Genomic DNA, 23,992 nt, shown 5'->3' on the forward strand with positions numbered 1-23,992 from the left:
TTTTCTTTAATAAATTTTTTGTTTTGGAATAATTTTAGATTTGCAGAAAAGTTACGAAGAAGTACAGTGTATCTGTATCTGTGAACCCAAAGAGTCAACCATGGATTGAACACATTTGAAAAAAAAGAATCCAGAAAGTTCCAAAAGCAAAACTTGAATTTGCCATGCAAGCTGACAACTATTTATATAGCATTTACATTGAATTAGGTATTACAAGTAATCTACAAATGATTTAAAATATATGGGAGGATGTGCATAGATTATATTCAAATACTAAGCCATTTAAGGTAAGGGACTTGAACGCCCTTGATTTTGGTATCCTAGGGGGTGGGGGAGCAGGGTCCTGGAACCATCCTATGAGGATAATGAGGGACTATATCCTTGACTTAGTTTCCCCTTATGTTAACATCTTACGTGACGATGGTACAATTGTCAAAACTAAAAATTCCTAATAATTACTATTAACTAAAATCAAGACTTTATCTGGAATTTACAAAGTTTTTCGCTAACATCTTTTTTTCCCCCCCTCTCTTACAGGATCCCATCCAGGGCACTACCACCATATTGCACATGATTGTTTCTCAGCCTTTCTTTGTTTTTCATGACCTTGATAGTTTTTTAGGAATACTCGTGTGGTATTTTGTGGAGTCTCCCTCAGCTGGGATTTGTCTGAAGTTTTTCTCATAGTTAGACTGGGGCTGTGGCTTTTTTGAGAATAAGACCGCAGGAAAAGTGACATTGTCATTATACCACGTCAAGGGTAAATACCCAACATGACATCACTATTATTGTTAACCTCGATCACGTGGTCGAACAGTGTCAGGTTTCTCCACCCGGAAGCTATTTTTCCCCTTTCCAACACTGTACTCTTTGCAAGAAGGTGACTATGCATAGCTCACACTAAGGGATGGGTTGGAGAGAGGATAAATATCCCCTCTGGATGGAGTATGCTTAATTACAGTTCTCGTATGAGGAAGATTCAGCGTTTCTCTCCAACAATGCATTTAATCATTTACAGACAGAATGGATTTTAGTTTACTTAATTTACAGTCTAAGTTTTAACTGTGCCAGGTTTGGCCACTGGGAACTCTTTCAGGGACACTCCTGTGCTCTTTGACACGCCTTCCCGCTTTAATTCTGCAAGCATTCCTCACTTACACGATGCTCCACACTCTGCTCTTTCCCCCCTAGTTCTAGAGACACTCTTCTCTAAGGAACCCTGCCCGACCTCTTTCATTGGACGGTGGTATTCAGAAGCAAGATCAGCTCCTTCTTAGTTGGAAGTGAAGCCTGTCCTTAAGCAGAGCCGCGGCGCACGGGCCCCGCACCCCATCTCACGCCCCCGAGCCTCGCCCCCGCCCACGGCGCCTCCGGGCGCGCCGTGCGCATGCGCGCCGGGCAGACGTGACGTCGGACGGCGGCCAGGACGCCGGCGTGAGGCAGACGAGCGAAGAGCCCGGCGGTGTCCTTGCGCTCCTAACCCGCTTCGGTGCCTGGCGGCCGGAGGCTTCGCAGGTGAATGTCCCTGTCCGGTCCGGGCGACACAGAACCCCCCGCCTCGGCCTGGCCCACCCACCCAGCGCCCCTCCAAGGGGACTTCTGGCCCGCGCCCTCCGCTCACCGAACCCCGGCGTCGGTCCCTCCCGAGCCTCCCCTGGAGACGCCCACCCGCAGTCCCCCACCCCCGCCCGCTTTTCCTGGTTTCTCTCCAGCCTCCCTGGAGCCGCCAGCCCGCGCCCCTCCCCTCCCCGGTCCCTCCGGAGCCTCCCTGGAGCCGCCTGCCCGCGCCCCTCCCCTACCCCGGCCCCCCTGGAGCCTCCCTGGAGATGTCCGCCCGCGCCTCTCCCTTCCCTGGTCCCTCCGGAGCCTCCCTGGAGACGTCCGCCTGCGCCGTCTTCTCCGCACCTCCCCCGCAGCCCCTTCCCGCCCGCGCCCTTCCCCCACGTCCGCCGACTCCCGTTTCCCGGTCCCTCTCGAGCCTCCTTTGGAGCCGCCAGCCTGCGCCTGTCCCCTCTCCCGCTCCCTTCCAAGCCTCCCCAGGAGCGCCTGCCCGCGCCTCTCCTGAACGGATTCTCCTCCGCCCATCCCTGTAGGGGGTCCCTCGGAGCCTCGCCTGGAGCAGACCCACCGCCCCCCCCGAGGCCCGCTCTCCTCCCCTGGCGCCTTCGGAACCTCCCCTGGAGCCGTCAGCCCCGCCAGAGCGCTCCTGCTGCCGCCCCTCTTCCTGCAGGTTCTCCCCGCCGGCCCGCGGTTTTGCTGGCTGGGCGCGGGTCTCCTAGTACGGCTCCGCCTCTGCGGTCCCTCTGGTCGAGGGGATTTGGGCTCCTGCTTCTCCTCCCTTAGGGAGTCCGGGTTGGCATTGAAGCGTTGCGCTTCGGGGTGGGGCCCGCCTCCGCTTCGTTTCACCTATTCTTGGTTTTGTAGAGTCGTTAATTTTAGGTGTTTGCTTATATATTTTCTCTCTTCACTTTTGATTCTCTCACCAGACTACACTGGAAACTCTGGAGATCAGGGATTTTTATTTGGTGTTAAGAGTAGTGGTTTTTGTTTGTTTTTAACTCACAAGTAGAATAATTTACATAGAAGAGCCTTCATAAATGACCAAATGGTAAAGTTCCAGTTTTTCAGGGCGAGTTGGGGAAAGGAATGAGGTGGGACGGTCACAGTGCAAAAAATCTAAGGGAACGTGGTTAATTCCCAACTCCAGACTCGAGAAACTTTCTTTTTTCTTTTTTGTACCTTCTCTGACTAGGACAGGGTGGAGACACTGCCAGAGAGAGCAGCGCTTAAATCTAAAGAAAGGAAAGCTTCTGGGTCTTGGCGGTCTTTGACGAAACCAGTACCAAAGCAGGAAGTGGCTTTAAAGTCACGCGGGGCATTAGGGCTCGAGCTGGGACCGGCACTGCGTGTTTACTTACGGCCCTCAATATTTGTCTAACAAATTAATGACCGCAGGATCTGTGCCTATGTGCATGTACGTGGGACTGCTCCTGCGACTGGTTGTTGTGCTCAGCAGTGTTCCCTGGGTCCAGGAGTTCCTAACCTTGGGCTGGGCATTGATAGATGGGTATTGAGAAGAGACCCTGTGGCTGGGCAGTGCTTGTCTAGGCTTCCCCTGTGCCTGGTGTTTAACTCTGTGTGATGATAGTGATTTCTTAACTCCCCCTCCTCCCCCACCACACTGATCTTTGAGGGCAGGAATCCAACATATATTGCAGGATTATCCTGGCAGATAACAGAGTCTGGCATGATATAGGAATATAGGTGACCAGTAAATGCTTACTGAAAGAGGCTGCAGAGAACTCGGAACCTCCCAACGAACGGTTCTTTCCTAACACTGTGTTTTGAATGGTGTTAGCACATTCTACAAGTATAGTTCCTGATAATCTCAAGGACTGAATTTGTGAAATGTGTAGTTTAGTGGTATAGAAAGAACGGATATCAATCTTGAGACAGCCATATTATTCCTTGGGAAGAGAGAGGATTTTCTTGGCTCCTTTCAGAAGCTTTGCTGTACTTCCCAGCTTGCCATCCTATGTTAATATTTTGGTTCTTTTTCCTTTGTCTTTTTTCTTACTGGATATGTAAAGAAATTAAAGGGTTACTTTATTGGGGGAGGGTATAGCTCAAGTGATAGAGCACATGCTTAGCATGCATGGGGTCCTGGGTGTAATCCCCAGTACCTGCATTGAAAAATCAAATAAATAAATAAATCTAATTACCTCCCCTCTGGGGAAAAAAAAAAGGGTTACTTAAGGTCAGTAACTACCAAAAACTGCTGAGTAAAATAAGCTATTAAAAATGTTACAGAAGGTGGGCTGGTTGAATCAGTCTGTTTTATTGGTGGTTTACTTGCTTCTGAATTTGATCCTGAGAACAGAACGTTGAACTTTCTTGCCTCTTATTTTAGTCTGTCTGTCCTTTGGCAAGTGCTTATATTGGGCTTGTTATTAAGTGGTTGCTACCTGGAAATGGCCAACGTCGCCAATGCACTGACCCCTAAAGGATGAAGAGTCATCCAGTGCTCTTTGCCCCCGTGTTGTTTTGTAGTCCTTGAAGAACAGAGGTTTCCTCCCTTTGATAAGGAAGTAACTTTTTCAGCGAAAGTACTAGTCCTCTAGTTAGCCAATTCTATAAGTAAATTTCCTGGTGATCTTAGGAACTGAATTTGTTAAGTGTATAGGTCAGTGGTTTAGAAAGAACAGATACCACGATCAGGTGGTCAGGTTATTCTTTGAAAGAGTAGAGTGAGAAGTAGAGGACCCAGGCAAAGTGGGCTTTAAGTTTACAACTGTCAGATTCCAAAGGCAGTATTCTTTCCACTGCTTAGTTTGGTTCCTTTTGGATTCAGTGCTTTTAAAATGATTTGAATTTGTATTTAAAAATGACTTGAATTGTTGAATATAGTTTGTGTTTCTAAAACTCTATCGGTTTTATTGGCATGTGGGTAATGTGGCTATTTTGCAGCTAGTTTTCTGGTATTTTATTCTCTAGAGACCAACAGCCGGACTTAGACTTTGATGAGTTTTAGTTTATGCATTAGGTCCTGCTCTAGGGTATAAATAGTGGTGAAACGTTGAAATTAGTCATGGAGAATGAAATTCAGCAAGGTACATCAAAAAGCTATTCTCATTCCTTTAGAGACTAATTTAGCTATATACTCTGGGAGGGTTTTTTGGTTTGATTTTTTTTTTTTCCCTTGTAGGTATGTGTTCAAATTTTGACCATCAAGGCTTTCTTAACTTACTAAGTCTTCTAAGCCATTTGAGAAGAAGCCTGATGTGCTTCTGTCTGCTAGAATGTTTTGGGCAAATTTTAGTCAGGTGAATAGTGAAGAAATTACAGCATCGACTACCATTTGTTGAGTTTTAGCAACTATCAGGCACTCTGCAAGCACAAGTTATTTTACTTGATTTTCTAAACATCCTATCAGGTGGGTGTTGGCATTCTTATTTTATAGATGAAGAAACTAAGGCTTGTAAAGGTTAAGTAACTTTCCCAGGGTAATTTATAAGTGATTGAGCCAGTATTTAAGTGTAGATTTTTTCCCTCATTTTAATATTTTCTTATTAATGGTTTTAAAACTAATTTTAAAACATATGTTAACTATTAAAATCTGCTTATTCTTCCAAATGAACTTCAGAATCACTGTGCAAAAAGTAAACAGATTTTTGCTGAGTATATGTGAAACTTAGAAATAATTTTGAATTTCCTATACCTGTAAATCAATTAAATTGGAAAAACATATTTTAAATATTCAGATATCCTAGCCCAAAACATGATGCATCTCTCCATTTGTTCAGATTTTACTGTTCTTCAGAAAATTTGATAGGTTTGAGGAAAATACAGACCTTATATTTTTCTTGTTATAGTTGTCCTTAGAATTTTTTAATTGAAGTATAATTGATTTACAATGTTGCGTTAGTGTCAGGTGTACAGCAGAGTGACTCAGTTATATATATATGTATATATTCTATTTCAGGTTCTTCTTTATTATAGGTTATTATAAACTATTGAATATAGTTCCCTGGCTATATAGTAAGTCCTTGTTTATCTGTTTTAGTATATAGTAGTGTGTATATAGTAATCCCAAACCCCCAGTCTGTGCTTCCCCCCCTTCCCCATGAGTTTTAAACATAGATTTTTTTGACTTCAGAGTCTGTACTCTGAAGCATTAAGCTATGTGAATTTTTAAAAGCATATTATCCACATCATTCTTTATGGTGTTTGCTGTAAAAATACGCTGTTTCTCCTCCCATTTTAAAAACAAAGAATTCTTAGAAGGAAGGTTCAAGTAGGTGAAGTTCATCTAGGGTTTTGGTTTTTGGGGTTTTTTCGTGTGTGTGTATTTGAGGATAATTCAAATTATTTTATACTTGTTTACATTTATCAAAATCATACATATACATAGATTAAAAAGCTGAATACCCTTTAAACCTCAGTCAAAAATCTACTCTGTTTTCATTAACTAGAAACAACCATTTTCACCATTTTTAGCTGCCTTAAATTTTATTTTATGTTGCTAATCTTTGATTTCCTGCTGTAGAAGACTTTTGCCACCTTGTAAACACTCTTCAATCCAATCTACCAGAAATTCTTAGATGGTGTCAGTTCCTGTTCCCTCTGCGCCCCACAACTCTGTTGTTCTCTAGACTGGACTGGTTTCTTTTCTAGGCCTGCGGCACAGCTGTCTCCGGGGACTTTCCTTCACCTGCATCCTGGGCGTCCTCTTTCTCTTGGTCCCTTACTGGCTCCCTAGTTCCTCTGGTTTATTCTCTCATTTGGTGGAACACATTGTTCACTGGGTTCTGGAAACGGTAGGGTACGTGGAAGGTAAATCTGAAGTCTTTTAGCATGTGTCTCAGTGTCTTTATTTTATCTGTTTGATTAGTAACTTGACTGGGTTTGGAGTTCTGGCTTGAAAATAATTTGCTCTCAGCATTTTGAAGGTGTTGATCCATTTCCTTTTCCAGCTTCCAGATAAAGGGCCAGCAAAGCATTAGGACGTCTTTATATGTGACCTCTTTTTTCCTTTGGGAAGTTTTAGTTTCTATTCTTTATCCCTAGAGTTCTGAAATTTCAGTTATAAACCTTACGGAGGATCTTTTAAAATCCATTTTGCTGGATACTCATTAAAGCTTTTGTGTCTAGAGGTGTGTTGTCTGTTCTGGGAAATGTTTGTATAGTGTTTCTTCTCTAGTTTTTTTCTTTCTGGTTTATGTGTGAAACTCTCCAGTAAGCAAATGTTTTATATCCCAGGCTTATCCTGTAAATTTTTTTTTTTTTAATCTGTTGGGTTGGCCTTTTTTTTCCCCCTTTCAGAGAGATTTCCTCCATCATCTTTCCAGCTCTTCTGTTGAATTTTAAATTTTCTTTATCATTTTTAACTAATAGCTCTGAATGTTCCTATTTTAGAACAGTTCATTTTTGTGTTTTGGATGCAATATTGTGTATCATTTCTCTGATGATAGGGTTTTTTTTTTTTTTTTAAGCTTTCCTTTGTTCCCTTCATTGTCTCTGATTCCTGTGAGGTTTTTTTAGTTTTATTTGTTTCAGTCTCTAGGCTTTCCTCAGATGCCTGGTGATGCCTGCTCTCTGTTCCTATTTAAGAGAGATTAAACAGACACATAGACTTTCAACCCGTTTGTTGAAGTTTATCACTTGGTGAGCTTCCCTGTACGGTTTTAAGCCGAGGCCGGCTTTTTTATTGGAAAAAAAATGTCAGTATTGATGGGCCTTCCCTCTTGCGCCATGCCCTTTGCCCAGAGCTGGACTTGAGGAGGGAAGTGAAGGAGGAGGGCAGGAAGTTGAAGACTGACTTACGCTGTTACTCCTCTTAAGTGTGGCGTCTCACTTCCACTCTCAGCTGTCCCTGGTGTCCCCAAGACGAGAGCCTCTGTGTTTCAGCGGTTCCTGAAAGAAGTCTTCAGAATTGGGGAGGGCTGTTGCCTGGATGGGTACAGGGCCTAGTGACTCTTCCTCAAAGACTCTCAGTAAATTCTGATATTCTTACCCACCCTGACAATTCTTTCATACCACCCATTTTTGAGTGTTTACAGTGTTCTCTGGCTGGGGTTTGCTTGCTGTGTTTTGGCTTCTTGTCAGCACATGAAAAGCAGAGAAAGCTGAATTTTATATTAGTTACTACTTGTCCATTTACTTTAGAACTTTCGCAATGTTCTTAGCATCTCATCTGCTTTTGTCTCTGCTGCCATTGTCTTTGTCTTTGTGAATTGATTTATGCCTTGTTTTCCCAGTTAACTTTAGTTTTAGTTGTGTGTCATGAGAGATCAGAGTTAGGTGTTTAATCTCTCATTAATGTTGGAACTAGCAAAGCAGCCACCCACAGAGGTGATCGTTACATTATTGGTATATCTTTTGTCTTAGGCCCTTATTTTAATGTCACTGTTGTGTCTTGTATATTTGAAAATAACTCTCCTGTGAATGGTAGTCTTCAGTGACAAGAAATATGGATTTTCCACAAATATGTAGTGTTTCTATGTACTAGAGAGAAAAACGGGAAGATGGATCTTTAAAGTCTGCTTTTTTTCCCCCTCTGGGCCCTGGTTCTAGGTGACCTCATGGCAGGGCAGGCCAGCAGGCTCTGGGACCAGGAACTGGTCTAGGCTGATGAGTAGGGTTCCTGTTTCAGGCAGTGCCACGTGACTGCCCTGTAAGGCTGAAGGCAAGTGGGCTGAGTGGCAGGCAGTGTCCTCTCCTGCCCTGCTTTGTGGTCAGGGTTCGGGATACATTGGAGGAGCTTGGCAGGGGACAAACTCTAGACAGGTTTTGCTGTGATCTGGCATAGGTAAGGTGGGTCATTTAGGGGCACATGAGGGCAGCTGCCTACTGAAGGCCTTGTTGTCCTTGGTGTTTCTTATTTTTCCAGCCCAGCGTAGGGGTATCTGGGTCATGTTATATCCTGCTTATGGGTTGGGAGCCCGAGGCAAGGGTGCACTTGCCGTGTGCTCCACGTGGTGATGTGGTACTGGCGTACCTGACAGAAGAGGCCAGTAGACACGAGGACACACAGTTCTTTAATGGAGATAAAGTTCTTCTGCCCTCAGATGACTGCCCATCCGTGGTCTCTGCTAGATGGTGAAATGCCCAGCCTCAGCCCCACAGGGAGATGCCCTGTCGGCTGATGATACTGCCTGGTGGAGTGAAGGTCCCACAGGTGCTTTAGGAATTAGGCTCCTCTGACATCCTCTTGGCCTCTTCTGACTTTTCTGAAGACCAGCTCTAAGTGCCTGCCTAGCAAGTGCAAGTAACCAACCTCAGCGCATCCCTGAGCGTGTGACTCCAGGGTTCCTTCCGGGAGTCATTTCTCCCCAGGGGCCCAACTTTTACGCGGGTTTGAAGCCTGTTCCTCTAGTCTTCCCTGCTGCCTGTGTTTCTGTGGAGTTGAATCCTACATTGAGAAGTCCAGACTTCTTGTCTTAAAAAGCAAATCCTAACACCTTCGACAGTAAACACGACAAACATCTCTTACTGTTAATACAGTAACCATTTGAATTATCTAGTGAGGGAAGGAATCACACAAATCAAAGTGTCTAAACTTTTTTTAACCATCTCCCCGCCTCTAGTTTTTATGAAATTGAAGTCACATTGGAAGATATGTATTTTCTCCAGCACAGTCTATAGTCGTGTGTCTGTTTTTAATCATTTTATACTTAAGATGCCTTTTAGCTGCAGTAGGTTCTAACGAGCTATAATTTTCACTTTGGCACTCATGTTGTCACAGTTTGGCCATTATATGCGCTGTCTTCAGCTGGTTGGCTTTTTTATCCTTTCTAAAGGCATTCCTGAAAGCTTCTTTGTTTTTTGACAATAAGACATCTTAGGTGCATCTTGAGGTATCATGTCCCTGAGTTGTGACAAGCTCATTTTCAAGGAGTACTGGCTCCTTTTAGAGGAGACCGGTATTAGAGATAAAATCTGGGCAGGAGAGATTGTTCCACGTAAGGACTAACAGGTCGACAGGATTGACACCGGATAAGAAGCCACCTGAGTACTCGGAACAGTTACGCTTTTTCAGAAGGTCATGAGTTTCTTGTGTAATTGCACGGTTTCAGTTTCTTTCTGCCTTGTAATAATCTAATTTTCTCTTTCTCTAATAGCTTTGAACTATTTTATATAGACACACCAGAGATAGGTTTATAATGTCCTCTCGATGTAGAAGTTTGTTTTTTTTCCTTTTTAAATCTTGGCTTAAGTGGCCTGGAATTGATTTCTAAGTCAGCTTTCCTGTTTTCTCTTGTTGACATCCCTTGAGCCCCACCTACGTGAAAAAGAAAAGAAACCCAGCCTCACCCCAAGGAAACACCAAAGGAAATGTGGGCACAGTGTCTGGTAATTCAGCTGGTGACCCACACGATCAGATGATGACAGGAAATCTCTAGGTCATTAAGGAACTGTCTTGTTATCTTCGTGGTGCTAGTGGTGTTGGTCCTAGGCAGGTGAAATTGTTGGAGTCAGGTTCTAGAAGACCCGTGAACAGATGAAGCTGTTCAGTGTTTCGGTGTTATGCTGAGGTGACATTCTGACTGTTAACAATGTCAGCAGATATAGCCAAATTAACACCAAGAATCATTAGAGATTTAAAAACGTGTGCCACCAAGGTTCCGGGGACCCCTTCCTGCCGCCCCGCAGTCGTACGCGGCGGGCTCAGCTGCACAGCCGCTGGCTCGGGAGGCAGCCGCGCAGCTGCACGGCGACATCTCAGTCAGGTCTCACCGGTGGCTTGTGACTGCACGGCTCCCGCCGCCCGCCAGCGATTTTTGACCTTTGCCAACTGCTTTCTTTTTTACCTGAAGTACGAACTGAGAGTTTGTAATGATGGTTTTACAGAGTGAGAGTTTGTAAGGAGGTTTTAATACAAATATCCAGGATTCAGAGAGTGAAGGAATATATGCTACGTACCCTTCCAGCTTTGTGTTCTGGGGCAGTAATATCACTGTGGGGACGTGATGCTGGCTGTCGCATCCCACCCCTCTTCTTTCTGATTTCTAAGTTTAACCTGTTCCTTCCACCAGAGCGTAAGCTGCATTACAGCAGGGATTTGGGCTTGGTCACTGCTGTGTCCTTAGTGCCGCCTGCCTGCTCGGCCCACAGTAGATGTTCAAACCATATTCGTTGAATGAAAATATGATGGTATTATTTCTCTGCTTCAAATCCTTTTGGAAACAAATGATTGTTTTAGGATGTTTAGGCTGCCAGTTGAAGGAAACCAGTTCAACCCAGTTTAAATAATGAAGCAGCGTATCACTTCGCTGTTTTTCTGTTCACAGAAAGCCTTGGATCAGGGTGTGTTTCCCCGGGTAGGTGGGTTTGGCTCAGCAGTTAGCTCTGCTGTCTCTAAAGTCAGCTGCCCTCGGGGTGATCCCCTCATCGGCAGGTGTCTCCCAGCAGTGGTGAGCTGCACACGTCCGCTGGGAGAAGGTGAAGAGACTGCCTCTCATTCGTCTGGGACTGAAAGTTTGAGTACCTGCATATGTGGGAGAAGGTCGGGGAAAGATGAGAAAGGTCTTTCCTTTCTTGGTGGGGACAATGAGCATGAATCGGCAAAACCTGCAGGGAGATTAAGAAGCCTCAGATGACAAGATTTGGAGATGCTGGAATATAGGATGACCAAAGCTTGTGAGACTTGTACCACGCTTCGACGTGGGGAAGACTGAAGGAGGGGGAGCTCATTTGTTCTTTTGAAGTGCCCACTTCAAAACGGAGCTGGGCTCCGTTTTCCCAGCTTTCCAAACCTTTGTGCCTTAAGGAGAACACCTGAGGACGCTGTAGTAGAAAACAGAAGCGGCCCATAATCTCAGCCTCCAAATAATATCTGTTGACTTCAGAAAAATAAAAGCACAAGTTGTTTTACAAAACTTCAGTCCCACAGAAAGGTGCACAGAACTGACTGGCCACCCTCCTGCCTGATGCGTACACAGCATCGCCTCCTTCCCTCCCCAGAGGTGCACGTTGCTAGCAGTGTTAAGATTCCCTCCAGAAAACAGTTGTGTGGGTATCCCCTCTGTGCTCATCCGCGCACACAGTCTGCGTCCTTCTTGTCCACATCTGCACGAGCTCTGAGGTATGGAGGTGCCTGTTAAGCCGTCCTCTCCTGGGCGGCCCTTTGGTGGCAGGTAGTCTTGTGCAGGGAGCAGTGTTGCAGTGACCGTGCACCTGCTGGGGAGGCTCCGCATGGATGTCCCAGAGCCATGTTTCTAGTAGTGGCGAGGCTGCTGGAGCAGAGTCCGTGATGTTTAAACCGTGGACAGACAGAGCACGTTCCCCTCCCAGAAGGCTGCAGGTTTTCCTTCCGGCCACCACTCCTCCTTTCTGGGTGTCACAGTGTTTTTCATTTGTACCCCTCTGATAACAGTGTTATTGTTAACTTGTGATTTGAATTTTGTTAGTTGAATTGAGAGAGAAATTGAGTATCTTATGCATTTTTTGCCCATTTATGTTTCTTTTTCTGTGAACTGCCAAATGATTGCTGTTTCTGGTGTAAGTGAGCTTTGTAAGAGAAGAGAATTAGCTCACTGCTGCCATACGTATGGCTGTAAATGTTTTTTGCTTAACCTTTTATTGGTCTTTTTGACTTTTTTTTGGTCACTCAGTTTTATTTTTATGGAGTTAAATTTATCAGACTTTTCCTCTGTGACTTCTGGCGTTCTCCTGTGAGCTGGCCACACTCCACCTGCTGACACCAGTGCACCCCTGACTGTAAAGTCACAAGGGAACAGCAGGGGTGAGCCTGAGGCAGCCGGACCCCAGCCCCAGGATACCGGGCTCGTTAGGAGAGGCCATGCGTCCTTGACAGAGCTAAGTCTTTGTGTTCCTGGGGCTGCTCTATGTCTGTCAGACGAAAGTTAGTGGACTTAGACTTCCAAGGTGGGCAGGGTCCTGAGGCTAAAGCCCAGAGCATGTGTGTGAGGGGGTGTTGTGTTGCCCGCAGTGAGGAGATCCTAGGTAAATCCCAGGTGGCCAGTGATCTGGAACGGCTTTGGTCCCTTGATCAGCTGATGCTGAAAGGGTTAAGGTTAGAATGTGAGAGCAGAGCTGTGATTTTGTGATATAATTAGAAATGTATGATCTTTTTAGAAAACGAACTTAATGGTTATGGGGGAGGGGAGAGGGGTGGGAAAGGATAAATTGAGAGTTCGAGATTTGCAGATACTAATTACTGTATATAAAATAGAGAAAGAAGTTTATACTGTATAGCACAGGGAACTATATTTGATATCTCGTGGTAGCTTATAGTGAAAGAACATGAAAATGAATATATGTATATTCATGTATGACTGAAGCATTGGGCTGTACACCAGAAATTGACACAAGATTGTAAACTGACTATATTTCAATTAAAAAAAAAAATGTATGATCTTCTAGGACTCTTGGAATTTCCTGAGAGAGAGAAGTACTGGGAGTATCTTGTTATTCATAATAAACCCCTTTCAGCCATACCTGAGTTTCTGGTAATAAGATGACTCTTGGTGGGCCCCTCAGTAACTTCAGGGTGAGGCTGGTGGCCAGAGGAACCAGCCTTGTATGGGAAGGTTAGAACTTTCAGCCCCATCCCTGGACCTCAGGGTCCGCAGAGAGGCTGGAGATGGCCCTTACTCACCATTGTCCTGTGATGTAAGCAGTCATGCCTGCCTCCTTAAAGGGAACCTCCTTAGAAACCCCTTGGTGACGGGTCCAGGAGCTTATGGGTTAATGATCACATGGAGATGCTGGGAGAGTGGCTCCCCTGGAGGGGGCATGGAAGCCCTGTGCTCTTCCCCTCACCTTGCCCTCTGCCTCTCCCACATGACTGGTCCTGAATTGTATCCTTCACAATAAACAGATAATAGTGAAGTGCTTTCCTGAGACTGTGAACCATTCTAGCAAATTATCGAATCTCAGGAGGGGATTGTGGGAATTCCTGGTTTATAGGTCAGAAGTACAGGTGGCCCCGGGCCTGTGTCTAAACTGGGAGCCCTCCTGTGGAACTGAGCCCTTCCCCTGTGGGGTCTGATGCTAACTAACCCCAGGTAGTAAGTGTCCGAATCTCATTGAATCAGCAGACACCCAGTTGGTGTTTTGAGGGTTGGAAAATTGGTTGTTGGTGTGGAAAACCCCAAACATTTGGTGTCAGAGGGGTTGTGTTATAGCTCAAACGAGCCATTCTCTTTTCTGGGTATGATTTTGACCCTGCCTGTGTCTTCTTCCGTAGGTGGGAAGATGGCGTTTGTGAAGAGCGGATGGTTGCTGCGACAGAGTAAGTACAGGGCTGGAGCCTTGGTCTGGGTTTAGTGTTGCCTTAGGGCACATCTTTATTTCTGTTGCCAAAACAGGTGATTTTTAACACAAGTAACAAAGTCTTATGAATGTTGTTGCCCTGGGTTTCCTCTTGCAGATTTGTAGGGCTCTGTTTAACTTTTTTCTGCACACACGGAGCTCCTTCTTGTTTGCTGCCGTGACAGGATCTGGGGACAGTGCTGGGCCCTGCTGGTTCCCCTTTCCTTGTCAGCGGCTGACCTGAGGCTCTTGAATCCGGCCACGCTGAGCTGTTGCATTAGTGTGGCGGTGCTGCTCACCGCGTGGGAAATCCCTGTCTCATCCGGGGATTGAACCGTGACAGAGACTCTGAAATCCCTTTGACCTGAGGGAACGCATTTGCCTAAAACCAAACCTTTTGTATCTCCAAAAGGACTCTGGAGAAGAGGCTCAGTTCTTCATTTATGGGATTGAGGTCGTTTTCTTAGACTCATCTCTGTGGGCCTTCCTGTACTCATCCCCCTGCTTATCTGAGGCTGCCACCCAAGGTAGAAGGCAGAGTGTCGTTTAGAGCAGGGAGAGGCAGCTCTGTTTATTGAAGAAAGGGTGAGCTAATTATTCTACTGTCTTTCTAGAAAGAGCAGAGTTAAGGGAAAATTGACCAGTATGTCATCTATGACTCCAGCAAAAACTTGTGTAATAGTATATACTGTTTATTGTTCAAATAAGAATTTGTATTTAAGAGATAATCTTTAGTATGTAGCTAAAATTGAGGCTAGCAGTGAATACCTTAGATGATTTGTAAAAACTATTTATGAAACTTGTCTGTATTGCTTGTTATACAGATTTTACATACGCTATGTAATTATCACAACAGCTCTGTGAGGTAGGTGGCATTACCCCAGTTTCCAGTTGAAGAAATTGAGGTTCACTGACATTAGATCACTTGTTCAAGTGCTAACTACGGGTGGCAGACCTGCATTCAGACTCGAGACTGTCTCGTTTCAACATTAACACCCTTTCTACCAAGAGACAAGCTTTCAGCCTGTCTGTCCTGTTAATGGTTCTACTGGAGCTGAACAGGTGTCCATTCAAGGTCTGTGACAGTTCTGTTTTCTAAGACTAGATAGAACTATTGCATTGTTGGCTTTAAAAAGAAAATCCTGGCATGTTGGAACATACTGGAATCTAGCCTAGGTGTTTGTGATCCTAAAGTGGTCGGGAAACATGGAGAGACCGGCTCAGACCTGGAGGCTGTGCCTTCCTTTCCTGCACCCTGTTTGAGGGCAGGCTTTCCTTCCTCCATCGTAGCTCAGGGTAAGTGCTCTGCCAGCATAAGTAAGTGACGCTTTTGACAATTTTTTGTTTCCCATCAGTGCATAGCATGATGGTGTATACAAAGTAGATATTCTGTAAATAACTTGTACAGACTTTTCGGACGTCTTAGTCATGGCTATCTCGAAAGTGTGTTTTCAGAAGACTTACTCCATTTCTCTATCTCCTGATGTGTGGGTCATTTTTCCTTCTCTGTTAAAGCAGAAGTATCACTCATAAGAAAATAAAATGAGGTGAGATGTATTATATTCGCTGAGTTACAGAGCAGCAGAGATACACAGGTGGTTACATGTATGCACCGCTGTCTACTAGATCCCTTTTCCTGCCGTCGGCATGTAGACCCTTAGGACCCAGTATCTGGGCTCTGGAGGACAGCCTCATTTACGATTCTGCAGTCATGGCTTTGAGTCCGTTTATGAGTGCGTTCATGCGTTTGGGCAAGTGCTGTGGTTGCTGCTCTCAGCAAGGAGAAGGTACTTGATAGTGGTAAAAGAGATTCGGAGGCTGTGTCACGTATTTGGTTGATAACCTGTGGCGGACATGGGAGCATTAAGAGGGGCACATGCAATGGAACTTGTGCCCATTGGTCAGGAAAAGGGTGGGATCTGCAGGAACAAAAGGTGCAGTAGGTAGTAAGTGGAGGTGACAAGGGTGCAGGGATGACTTGGAGCTGAAACAAGCCTTTTAGTTTTCCGTTTTGGCTACGAGGAAATTGTAGAGTTAAATGGCTAGTCCAAGATTATAAATGAAAGATTTTTCACAGAACTTGAACAGAATACTAAAATTTATATGGACTCACAAAAGACCCAGAATTGCCAAAGTAGTGTACTGAATAAAAAGAATGAAGCTGGAGGAATAACCCTCCCAGACTTGAGACAATACTACAGAGCTACAGTCATCGAAACAGAGTGGTGTTGGTACAGAAACAGACATATGGCTCAGTGGAGGATAGAGAACCCAGAAATAAACCCACAGACTTTTGGTCAATTAATCTTTGACAAAGGAGGCAAGAACATACAATGGAGTAAAGGCAGTCTCTTCAGCAAATGGTGTAGGGATAACTGGACAGCTGCATGTAAATAAATGAAGTTAGAATACTCCCTCACACTGTACACAGAAATAAACTCAAAATGGCTTAAAGACTTAAACATAGGACAAGACACTATAAATCTCTTAGAAGAAAATATAAGCAAAACATTATCTGACATACACCTCAGCAACGTTCTCCTAGGGCAGTCTATCCAAGCAATGGAAATAAAAGCAAAAATAAACAAATGGGACCTAATTAAACTTACAGGCTTTTGCACAGCAAAGGAAACCATAACAAAAACAAAAAGACAACCTATGGAATGGGAGAAGATATTTGCAAAAGATGTAACTGACAAGGGCTTAATTTCCAGAATATATAAACAGCTCATACAACTTAATAATAATAAAAAGACCTGATCCAAAAATGTGCAGAAGACCTAAATAAGCAATTCTCCAGTGAAGACATACAAGTGACCAATAAGCACATAAAAAGATGCTCAATAACACTAATTATCAAAAGAAATGCAAATCAAAACTACAATGAGGTATCACCTCACACCAGTCAGAATGGCCATCATTCAAAAGTCCATGAGCAATAAGTGCTGGAGAGGGTGTGGAGAAAAGGGAACCCTCCTACACTGCTGGTGAGAATGTAGTCTGGTGCAGTCATTATGGAAAACAGTATGGAGATTCCTAAAAAGATTGAAAATAGACTTACCCTGTGATCCAGCAATCCCACTTCTGGGTATATATCCAGAGGGAACCTTAATTCAAAAAGATACATGCACCCCAGTGTTCATAGCAGCACTATTTACAATAGCCAAGACATGGAAACAACTTAAATGTCCATCGACATGACTGGATAAAGAAGTTGTGGTATATTTCTACAGTGGAATACTATTCAGCCATAAAAAAGAATAAAATGCCATTTGCAGCAACAGGGATGGACCTGGAGATTGTCATTCTAAGTGAAGTAAGCCAGAAAGAGAAAGAAAAATGCCATATGATATCAGTTATATGTGGAATCCAAAAAAAAAGACAAACTTATTTACAAAACAGAAACAGACTCACAGACGTAGAAAATAAGCTTACGGTTATCAAGCAGGGACAGGAGTGGGAAGGGATAAATTGGGGGTTCGATGTTTACAGATACTAACTGCTATATATAAAATAGATAAACAACAAGTTTCTACTGTATAGCACAGGGAACTATATTCAATATCTTACAGTAACTTACAGTGAAAAAATATGGAAACGAATATATGTATGTTCCTATATGACTGAAGCATTGTGCTGTATGCCAGAAATTGACACAACATTGTAAACCGACTGCACTTCAGTAGAAATAGATACATATGTAAACACACACACACGCACACACATACATACATACATACATACAGTGAAAGGGTGAGTTCTCTCCAGCTGGTAGAGACAGTGGGGCAATAGGATGGAGGCATGCAGAGTGGGAGTCAGCCTGGGCCAGGGTCAGTGTCCTGGTGTGGATGTGTCCAGTGTCTGAGGCTGCCGCTGCATCAGCCTTTGGCAGGGAGACCCTCCTGCACTGCAGGCTTCAAGGGAAGGTGCGGGTTGGAGAAGAGTATATGTGAATGCTCTTCAGGAAAAAGAGGAAGACATTTTTCCAGAAGAGAAAGACATTTGTATGTAGAGACGTTACACTCCGATGTTTTCTGATCACTCTGGCAAACTTAGGTACTGCTGGGAAAGTTTAGATGTACCACATGGAGAGTTAATATTAGACATATTTCCTTAGCTCAAAATCAAGGGTTTATTGAATTTTTTGAGTAATGTTTTGGGCCTTTCACATTGGCAGTGTTCGCAGTGTCCAGCAGCCCTGGTCTAGTGTGGTGTTCGTGCAGCTGGGTGGGGTCTGCCTTCACCTCATTCCGGTGGGCTGCTTTGCTCGCTTCTATGCACTCTTGGGGTGGGAGGAAAGTTTCCTTTGTTTCTGTTACCTGTGAATTAGAGGACAAAGTCTCTTTTCTGCTCAAAGCCGACATTTGCTCCTTTTTTTCCCAGGTACTATTTTGAAGCGCTGGAAGAAGAATTGGTTTGACCTGTGGTCAGATGGTCACCTGATCTATTACGATGACCAGAGCCGGCAGAGCGTGGAGGACAAGGTCCACATGCCGGTGGACTGCATCAACATCCGCACGGGGCATGAGTGCCGGGGTGAGTGGGTCTTCTCGGCCAGCGCCGGTCGCCTGCCCCTCCCCAGCGTCCGTGGGCGCTGCTTTCTCTCTCCCATTCTGCTTTCATTTACAGACCAAAGAAGGGGTTCACCTGGGAAGAGGTGACCAGAGGAAACCAGACACTTAGATTATGACCCATACGGGTGGGGCAAGTTAATTTTCTTATCTGAATTAGACCCACCAGTCCACACTTCTTTCCCTCTCACGCAGAAGAAGGTGGTGGGGAGCTCAGGACCCAAAGTGCTGGGAACCCCAGGAAGGATGGGGCTTCTCTAGGCAGTATGAGTTCTGTGACTGAGAAACTGGCTTCTTACTGATGACAAGCCGTGATGTCTTGGAGTTGTCCCTTATATTAATTTTAGAGGAATAGTTTTTCAACAAGCACAGGCTTCTTTGTTTCTAATTAACGGCATATTTAGATTTCCCTGTTTGTTTTACTAGCTCTGTTGCTATTTGGAATAGAGTTAGCTGTGGTAACCACTGGTGATACAACATCCTGCCCCTATATATTGGTTCTTGAAACCCAACTCCCTATGGCCAGCTATTGAAATCCTTACCTAAACTGGGCTAAAATATCATAGGCGTTACGTCTTGGCACACAGAGAGACTTGGAACATCTGATTTTCACTTTTAAAGCCCCGATCTGGCCTGACGCTCCCTGTGAGTAAGTGGTCTGTTAGCTGACGCTCTGTGACCGTCTTCGTCGTGCTTCCTCCTCTCGCGTCTGGGCTGTTTGCACACCACCATGTGTGGATTGCCCTCTAGAGAGGCCCACGTGTTTTTCCTGCAGGAAGTTTAATTGGAATGGAGTCATGATTCACATGTTTGGTTCTGTAGAGCAGAACAAAGATGTTTTATAATTGTAGCGTTCTGAAGTACTGGTCCTTTGCTTATCTGATCTGTTAAGAAGAAATCCTTACACACAAAAAAAGCTGTATAAATATTTCTTTATTCTATGTTTCTCATAGATATTCAGCCCCCAGATGGGAAGACGAAGGACTGTATGCTGCAGATTGTTTGCCGAGATGGGAAGACCATCAGTCTTTGTGCAGAAAGCACAGATGATTGTTTGTAAGTTCTTTTTTCAATGTGCTTAATTATAAAAGTATTTTCTGTTTTGATTTCCATTTATCAGGAAGGCAAAATAATGGGAGTGGAGTTTCCCTAGAGGCAGCAAAATAAGTGACTCAGAAGATGTGTGAGGGAGATGGAACAGAGTCCTGTTTCATGTGGTAACCTGGATCCTAGTGTCTGCCTCTGCAGGGCTGCCCAGGCGGGGTTCCGCTGCAGTGAGCCTGGCGGAGGGGAGTGGCACACAGGCACTTTGCACTCTTCTTTTTTCATTGCTAGATGCCCAGTGGGTAACGGGCATAGTTGAATAGGCTCTGAAAGCTTGTTCTTTTTATGTAAATGTCTTTTAAAAGTACTGGTGTCTGTATTAGGCAGCCTTTCCCTTCTTGTGATGGTTCTTGCTCCCGTCTGCCATCTCTGAAGAAGGGGTTTGGAGGCACAGGAAGGAAAACCTCACTTGATTTATTCTCCGCCTAAGAACATTAGCACTGATGTCGCATCAGAATCTTGAAAACACTGACCAAAGGAAATCTGGGAGAAGAAGTTGTTTTCTGTCCACATTGTCCCACTGCGATGGGTTAACTCTGGACATTGTCAGAATCACTAGCAGGGATTATTGTAATATTCCCATATATTAAAAATGTCCATATATATGTGACATTTTTATAAAATCCAGCTGAGCAGTTTGTGAGAGTGCCTGCCCCTGCGTTTACAATGTATGTTCACCCTCAGTGTAGGCATTTATTCTGTGCTAGACTCCAGGGCTTACTTCAAATCCCAAGTGTGGTTTCTTTTTTACACTCTTCTCACTTACATTAGTGAATCTTAAATGGCACTTTCTGGAAAAGATGTAGCTTTCCTAAAGAATGATGGAGAAATGAGCACCTGTCAAGCCAGTTTGCTGCTCTTTATAAACTGGAGCTTCACTATTGCTGTTTAATAATTCAAGCTTGTGTACGTCGAACACATACTTCTCACTGGGCACTATGCCAACTGCTTTATATATGTTGTTTAATCCTCACCATATCTTACAGGCATAGTGAAGTTAAGTAACTTCCTGTTAGCAGTTTTTTAATGCTCTTGTAATACACCACAGGCTTAGTGGCTTCAAACAGTACAGATCTGTCGTCACATCTCTGGAGGTCAGAGTTCAACATTAGGTCTCAGAGTGTTGGCAGGGCTGCGATCCCTCCGGGAGGCCTGCGGGCAGAATCTGTTTCCTGGGCTTTCCTGGCTTCTAGAGGCCTCCTGTATTCCTTGGCCTCTGGGCTGAGCCCTTCTCACTGTCATCTGCCTGGTTCTCTGCAGCCAGGGAAGGTCATCTGCTTCTAAGGACTTAGAAAGAGTTAATAATCTTTCCTGCGATAATCCAGGATAATCTCCCCATTTCGAGGTCCTGAATTACGTGGAGCTCCGAGTCCCTCTGTCCTGTGAGGTAACATTTTCATGGCTTCTGGGGTTTAGAATGTGGACCTTTGTGGGGAGGAGGCATCGTTCTGCCTGCTGTACTTCCCACGGATTTAGAGCAAGTAAACTAGACTCAGGATTTGAACCTTCTGTCTGCACAGCCCTCTGTTCTTAACGGCTCTGCTTACTGTTTGCTGAGATGTCACATGTATGGACTGTTCCTTTAAGTAGCAGTGGAAAGCATGTCTAGAGCTGAAATTTTAGAGTATTTTGACAAAACGTGGCATGTTTTGTCATAGAGGCGGGAGAAGGGGTGAATGTGTGCTGAAGGACTTGCCTTACTTGGGCTGGAAGAGTATGTGGGTCACAGGAGCTGACGTTTTCTTAATCTGATGGGAAAACAGTGGTTTATGTAAGGGTCTAAGTTCAAGGGTACAGTTAGGGAGGAGAGCAGTGGAGGATAAAACTAGAAGAGTAAAAAGGAAAGCGTTCCTCATTAAAGGAAAAAGGAAAACTTAATAAAACATGACAGGAAGTGAAGAGGCAGTAATTAGACCAATGATATCTGTGATCTCAATAAATGTGAGTTGGTTAAATTCCCCTTAAAAAGAATAAGAGCTGAGATTGGGCAGAAAATACAAAGATCAGCTATTTATTCTGTTAACAAGAACACACTTGAAATAAAATGACACAGAAAAATGGAAGAGTAAAGCACAGGAGGCTGTGCGTTTCCTGTGGCTGCTGTGACAGTAGCACGAACTGGGTGGCTTCAAACAGCACGTTTATCCTTTCGGCTTTGGAAGCTGGACGTCTGAAATCAGGTGTCAGCAGAGCCATATTTCCTCCGAGGCTCTGGGTGGGATCTTTCCTGGCCTCTTCCTAGCTGTTGTTTTTGTTTTAGTGGAGGTACTTTGGATTGAACCCAGGACCTCGTGCATGCCAGGCACACACTCTGATCACTGAGCTGCACCCACCCCTCTCTTCCCAGTTTTGGCTGTGGCCGGTTGTCGCTGGGTTTCTTTGACTTGTGTCTGCGTCACTCCAATCTCTGCCTCTGTGGTAGCGTGATACTCTCCTTCGTGTCTGTGTCCAAGTTTTTTCTTCATATAAGGACACCTTCATTCAGCGTAACCTTACATTAAGTTGATTCCATCTGCAAAGACCCTGTCTCTAAATCGTTCACGGGTACTGGGGATTATGAGCTTAGCTTATCCTTTTGCAGGGAACACAATTTAACCCATCACAGAGACCTCTGAGTAGAAATGGTGAAATGAATCTGTAACATCTTTCTCAGCTATCTAGTGAAATGAAGGGGGAAACATCTCAGCAGCAAGAGCCAAATAAAGCAGTTTAAGTCCAAGCACAGAGCACTGAGAGTGACAGCCAGGGAAAGACACAGACGATTCTTTCGAGGAGTATCACTGTTTTTAACCCTACACCAGCTCCCAGAAGCAGTAAGAAGATGAGTTAATGAAATCTTGCAAATTTTTGGTAGTACCCTGCAACCTGTAGAGATGCTGATTAAGGGAGTAAGAGACACTTTCGGAAAAGCTAAGGAAAAACCCTTGAGAATATGATACTCTTGGGACCTCAGCGTAGAGTGGAAGGTTCCCCCAGGGCTTGTCGTTCCAGAGCACTGGAAGGCAGAGAAGGATCATTGTCTAGCTGGTGAAGGGAGCCCCAGCACAAGACGCTCAGAGGGGTTGTGCTTAGGAGAGTGGAGAACCCGGATGTTTCAGAAAGCGCTTGCTCAGCCCCACCAGCCAGTGTCCTTCTTTCCTACCCGTATGCCCGCAGATTACAGAAGTGTGATGGCAGGTAACACTTAGTCATCAAACTTGCTGGGGTGGAGGAGGGCCGGGCAGCCAGTTGATGCCAGATTAGGTTTGGAAGGGTGTGCAGAAGAAACAACACCTATCTGAGCAAATGGGAGTTTTAGTAACACTTCCCATGTTAAACATGAGCAGGATACAAAGAAACGGCTTGGCAGCTTTGCACATGTATATATATATATACTATAAAGGAAAAATAAGAGAAAGAAAGTGCAAGCCTCAGAAAAAGCTCCTAGTCTGGAAAAGTAAAATCCAGGAAACATAGGTGGCTTTTTCAAGCGTGCTTTCCTGACAACTTTTTATTTTTTTTAAGGTTTTTTGTTTGTTTGTTTATTTAATGGAGGCACTGAGGATTGAACCCAGAACCCTGTGCATGCTAGGCACACACTCCACCACTGAGCTACACCCTCCCCCCTTCTGCCTTTTTTAAAAAGTATCACCCCTTTCACACCATACACATACATACATACTCACCGGCCGTCCAGCTGTTTATCTGCCTTGTTCTTTATCTCCTTTCATTAGAATATAGTCTGCATGAGAGCAGGGATTTGTTTCTTCTGTGCCCTTTTGCATCTCTTTAGCCTAGAAGGCCTGTCATGAGGTGTACCTGCATTGATGGGGGTACAAGCCCAACTAAAAAATATATCACTGCTGTGGAGGAAAGACATGAGGTACTCAGTGAAAGTAGGAGAACAATATTAAAGAGTTAGAAAAGATCAGAGCTATGTTACAAAGATTAAGAGAATTTATCAGAAAGATTATTGATACCTAAGAAGTTTAGAACCCAAAACAGTAGTTAGAAATTCAGTGCATGAAAAATATTCTGAAATAATAGAACTGAATTTGTGGACCAAAGACCATACTGGACTCGCCCATGTGATACAGTACCAAAAAAGATCCAGATACGGGATATGAACAATCCAGTATGATGCCCTTTAGCAGAATGAACGGCAGCAGTGTACTGCTTGTGAATCTGTTGGGGGAAGCTTGCAGCTTCACTGCATTCATTAGAAAACCAGAACATTTCAAATAACTTAGCAAAGCTTTCAACTCAGAAGACAATAAGAGGATAATACAACAGAAAAGAAATGGATAAAGATAAGAAGGTTGGGGAGTAAGAAAGAAGGAGAAGTGGAGGAGGAAGGAGAGCAGAAAATTGGAGAGATTAAAGATTTAGGCGTCTAGTTTTTGTGACCATGCAGGGGAAAGCTAGTAGTAGAATTTGTTACACCTTTCTCCGGGGCCATTTGGCACTGAAATCAGTTACATTTATATCTTTTCATCTAGCAGTTTTCACTCTTTGGAATTTTCCCCATGAAATGATTACATGAGGGTGCAAAGGTAATAAGG

The 23,992-nt window shown here is 44.3% G+C and overlaps 1 protein-coding gene across 2 annotated transcripts in view; it reads left to right on the forward strand.

Moving 5' to 3' along the window:
• Positions 1-1,386: 1,386 nt before the first annotated feature.
• The window catches only part of PLEKHB2 (pleckstrin homology domain containing B2), a 41,859-nt gene continuing 19,253 nt past the window's right edge, over positions 1,387-23,992 (forward strand). The window contains exons 1-4 of one of the 2 annotated variants that reach the window (XM_010982095.3): positions 1,387-1,515; positions 13,712-13,756; positions 18,160-18,312; positions 19,301-19,403. In XM_010982095.3, the coding sequence (XP_010980397.1) occupies positions 13,720-13,756; positions 18,160-18,312; positions 19,301-19,403 (293 nt within the window). In that variant the 5' untranslated portion in view covers positions 1,387-1,515; positions 13,712-13,719. The remainder of the gene's footprint in view (positions 1,516-13,711; positions 13,757-18,159; positions 18,313-19,300; positions 19,404-23,992) is intronic. The other variant, XM_010982094.3, reaches the window with a different exon arrangement.

Source organism: Camelus dromedarius, chromosome 4 (assembly GCF_036321535.1).
Source record: "Camelus dromedarius isolate mCamDro1 chromosome 4, mCamDro1.pat, whole genome shotgun sequence".
Taxonomy (NCBI): domain Eukaryota; kingdom Metazoa; phylum Chordata; class Mammalia; order Artiodactyla; family Camelidae; genus Camelus; species Camelus dromedarius.